This window comes from Habropoda laboriosa, unplaced genomic scaffold (genome assembly GCF_001263275.1).
Source record: "Habropoda laboriosa isolate 0110345459 unplaced genomic scaffold, ASM126327v1 scaffold106, whole genome shotgun sequence".
Taxonomy (NCBI): domain Eukaryota; kingdom Metazoa; phylum Arthropoda; class Insecta; order Hymenoptera; family Apidae; genus Habropoda; species Habropoda laboriosa.
Genome location: NW_017100224.1, coordinates 736,082 through 739,108, shown reverse-complemented (window position 1 = coordinate 739,108; position 3,027 = coordinate 736,082). Strand labels below are relative to the sequence as shown.

At 30.4% G+C, this 3,027-nt stretch overlaps 1 protein-coding gene across 1 annotated transcript; it reads left to right on the top strand.

Moving 5' to 3' along the window:
- The first annotated feature begins 426 nt into the window (after window positions 1-426).
- LOC108571123 (protein phosphatase 1 regulatory subunit 21) lies at window positions 427-2,862 on the top strand. The gene is made up of 6 exons (XM_017933099.1): window positions 427-451; window positions 1,056-1,200; window positions 1,387-2,235; window positions 2,304-2,450; window positions 2,534-2,767; window positions 2,836-2,862. The coding sequence occupies exons 2-6, from the start codon at window positions 1,126-1,128 to the stop codon at window positions 2,860-2,862; spliced, it is 1,332 nt and encodes a 443-aa protein (XP_017788588.1). The 5' UTR covers window positions 427-451; window positions 1,056-1,125.
- Window positions 2,863-3,027: the final 165 nt, after the last annotated feature.

Genomic DNA, 3,027 nt, shown 5'->3' with positions numbered 1-3,027 from the left:
CCCTATTGCTTTCCTTGTCTAACAGTCGTCACTAATGCTATCCTTGCATAAGTCATTTCTCTAGTGCTATCCTTGTCTACTCCTATTTTTTTCCTTGTTTAACTCATTTGCCTAATACTATCCTTGTCTAACTCGTTTTTGTATTACTAAATACCTTGACGAGTTATTCTTCGTAGCGAGCACGACTAAATGTATTTGTTTGCATGGGTAGAACTGTTCACGATCGTTTGACAACAGTAGAACACGTGCATATGACGTATCAGCTACTAATAAACAATTACGTTATTTTCTTATTTGTAATTTCATAGTTACGTTTAATTCCAAAACCTACTAATGTTGTAATCTTATTCTATAGTGAATCGGTAACGTTGATAACGACACAAAAATGGAAAGGTTCCTCTCGGCCCCAAGGCCCCGGACAAGAAGTCCCATAAGATGCTAGGTCTATCCTGTATGTATATCGTCTGTGCCTGTACTTCGTCTGTGATTCTGCTTAGATCGCGACTGCATTGTATCGTCAGTGGGCTGCAATGTCAAAATTGGCGAGATGACACTATGTCGTCAGTGGATTGCAAAGTGTTTATTCTGTACCTCGTCTGTAACCCTATACACCTGTGCTTGTATCTCGTCTACAATTATGCATCACGACAATGGAAATAATTAAGCAACACAAGTGTTATCATAATACAAAATAGTGATATAATACAAAACAAATTTAAATTCTTATTATCAGTTGGTAAAGTTTGGACTGATACTCTTATTTGAAATTCGACTAGCAACCAACTTCTCTTCAGTGAGATATCTTGACAATTAACAGTCATTAAACAGCGAATGTAAAAATTGATATAAAAGTGTATCTTATCAAGGACATTTAGTTCATGCATGTTTTTTTATTTATGAAACTCCGTTGGGAATTTAGTTCATAAGCGTATGATTATTTCTGCTATGAATACTATTAATTACAAATTTTCGAAAGTTTCTAGTAGAAATTGACATTTGTGTTCGAAATGTTAGTATACATACATTTCTCGTCTGGAAACACCGTATTATTGTAGATGCAATAACAATGAACAATTTTTAATGATTACCACTAAACGTTATAATAACGGATAAAAGGCGGAAATAATGGAAAACGTTATGGAAGGTGTTAATGGACAACTGCAAACGAAATATCAAAAGATTGCTGCGGAATATTCAAAAGTAAGAAATGCTTGATACATCTTTTACATAGTGCAAATACTTTCCAAAACTCAATAAAACAAAACTTTGTTTTGCTTTTTAATATTACTTACTTTCCTTTATTTTTATAACCCCTTTTGTTCTTATCACAATTTATTCGTTGTATATGTGTATTGTAAAATTATTACTCAAAATTTTATCCCTTAGATTCGTGCTCAAGCAAATGTTTTAAAAAGGGCTGTGATTGATGAACAAACACGTAATGCAGATATTAGAGAACAATTGAAGGAAAAGGAAGTCGAACTTCGAAGAGCAGAACAAGAATTAGATAGCTTATCATTTCGAAATCAGCAGTTAACTAAACGAATAACTGTATTACAAGAAGAACTTGAAAAAGCACAAAATAAATCCAAAAAGGGAAAAACTAAATTATCAGAAAGTAATAGCCAAGTATTAGCATCGCCAAATCATATTTTAGATGAAGAATTTCAGAAGAAAATAGTTGAGAATGCTCAATTATTGTCTCAAATCCATGATAAAGATAGTGAAATTGAAACTTTAAATGAAAGAACACAACAATTAGAATATAAATTAAATCATTGTGAAAAGTCTAAAGTTGAAATAGAGTGTCGATACCAAAATACTATAGATAAACTTGAAAGAGAAAAAAGTGATTTACAAAAAAAATTAAATGATAAACAAAAGCAAGAGGAAACAGTATCATGGTCTAGTAATGAAGGCAAACGAGATGGATATGAATGTGATACAAGAGTAGGACATTCTAATCATCCACAAATACAACCTTCTCCATTTTCATCACCATCAGCATCACGTAGATCATCAAAGTCTATTGGCGAAGGTCGACCTCATAAAGTAAATGAAGAAAATAATGATTTTGACTTTTTAAAATTGTGTAACTTAGAAAAAGAGATCAGTCATTGGAAGGCACAATATCAGATGATTAAGATAAAATATGATGAAATAGAACAAAGAGAAAGCTTACTCAGTATACAGATTGAACACCAACCTTTACAACCTGAAGAAATAAATCACATGGTAATATTTACTTCAAACTTATAAAAATTTTTGTTTAATGTAATTTAACTAATAAATATTGATAACAGATTGGAAGACTAACAGTACCTTTTGCAATACCAGAAGAGATTGAAGCTCGAGAAGCAAAAATCAGAGATTATTTTCTACGAGAGATTGATAAATTAGTATCAGAAAAACATATTTATCATGTAAAAAATTTAGCTATGGCTGCTAATGTAACTACAAACTTTTATTCAATTTTTTTATAGGAACCTATTATTTTTCTATTAAACATTTGATTTAAAAATACTTTTTATAGAGTGAAGTTATGCAAGTTCATTTAAATACAAGTGAATCCAAGAGGGAAAAATGTGAATCTGCACTTACAGAAGCAGTTTCAAATTGCAGTATTCTACAAAAAGATAAAGAAACACAAGAAGGAAATTATAAGGTACAGCTCAGTACCATGAGTGAACATCTTGCTAATATGAATGAGAAACTTATTTCTCAAACAGAAGAAATACAACAATTAAAATTTCAACTTGCAAACAAGGTAACTGTTTGTTGTAAATGTAAATACTACTATTTTAAGTACTCAGTGTATTGTTTAATTATTTTCAGAATAGTAAAAAAGGAAAACAAAAGTGATACAGTTCAGGTTGTAAATTAATAATTACTGACATTCCAATAGCCACTTACTTTAATCAGAATTATTAATAACTTTAATTTTATGTACATAAGCAACTTTTATGTAACAGAAAAAACAATAATTACAATTTTTAATCACACTTACCAATATATTAAGAAAGTTTG

Coding starts and splice junctions, on each gene's coding strand:
- LOC108571123 (XM_017933099.1), top strand. CDS start 1,126: ATGGAAAACGTTATGGAAGGTGTTAATGGACAACTGCAAACGAAATAT. Junction 1,201..1,386: donor TTGCTGCGGAATATTCAAAA/GTAAGAAATGCT, acceptor TTTATCCCTTAG/ATTCGTGCTCAAGCAAATGT. Junction 2,451..2,533: donor ATTTAGCTATGGCTGCTAAT/GTAACTACAAAC, acceptor TACTTTTTATAG/AGTGAAGTTATGCAAGTTCA.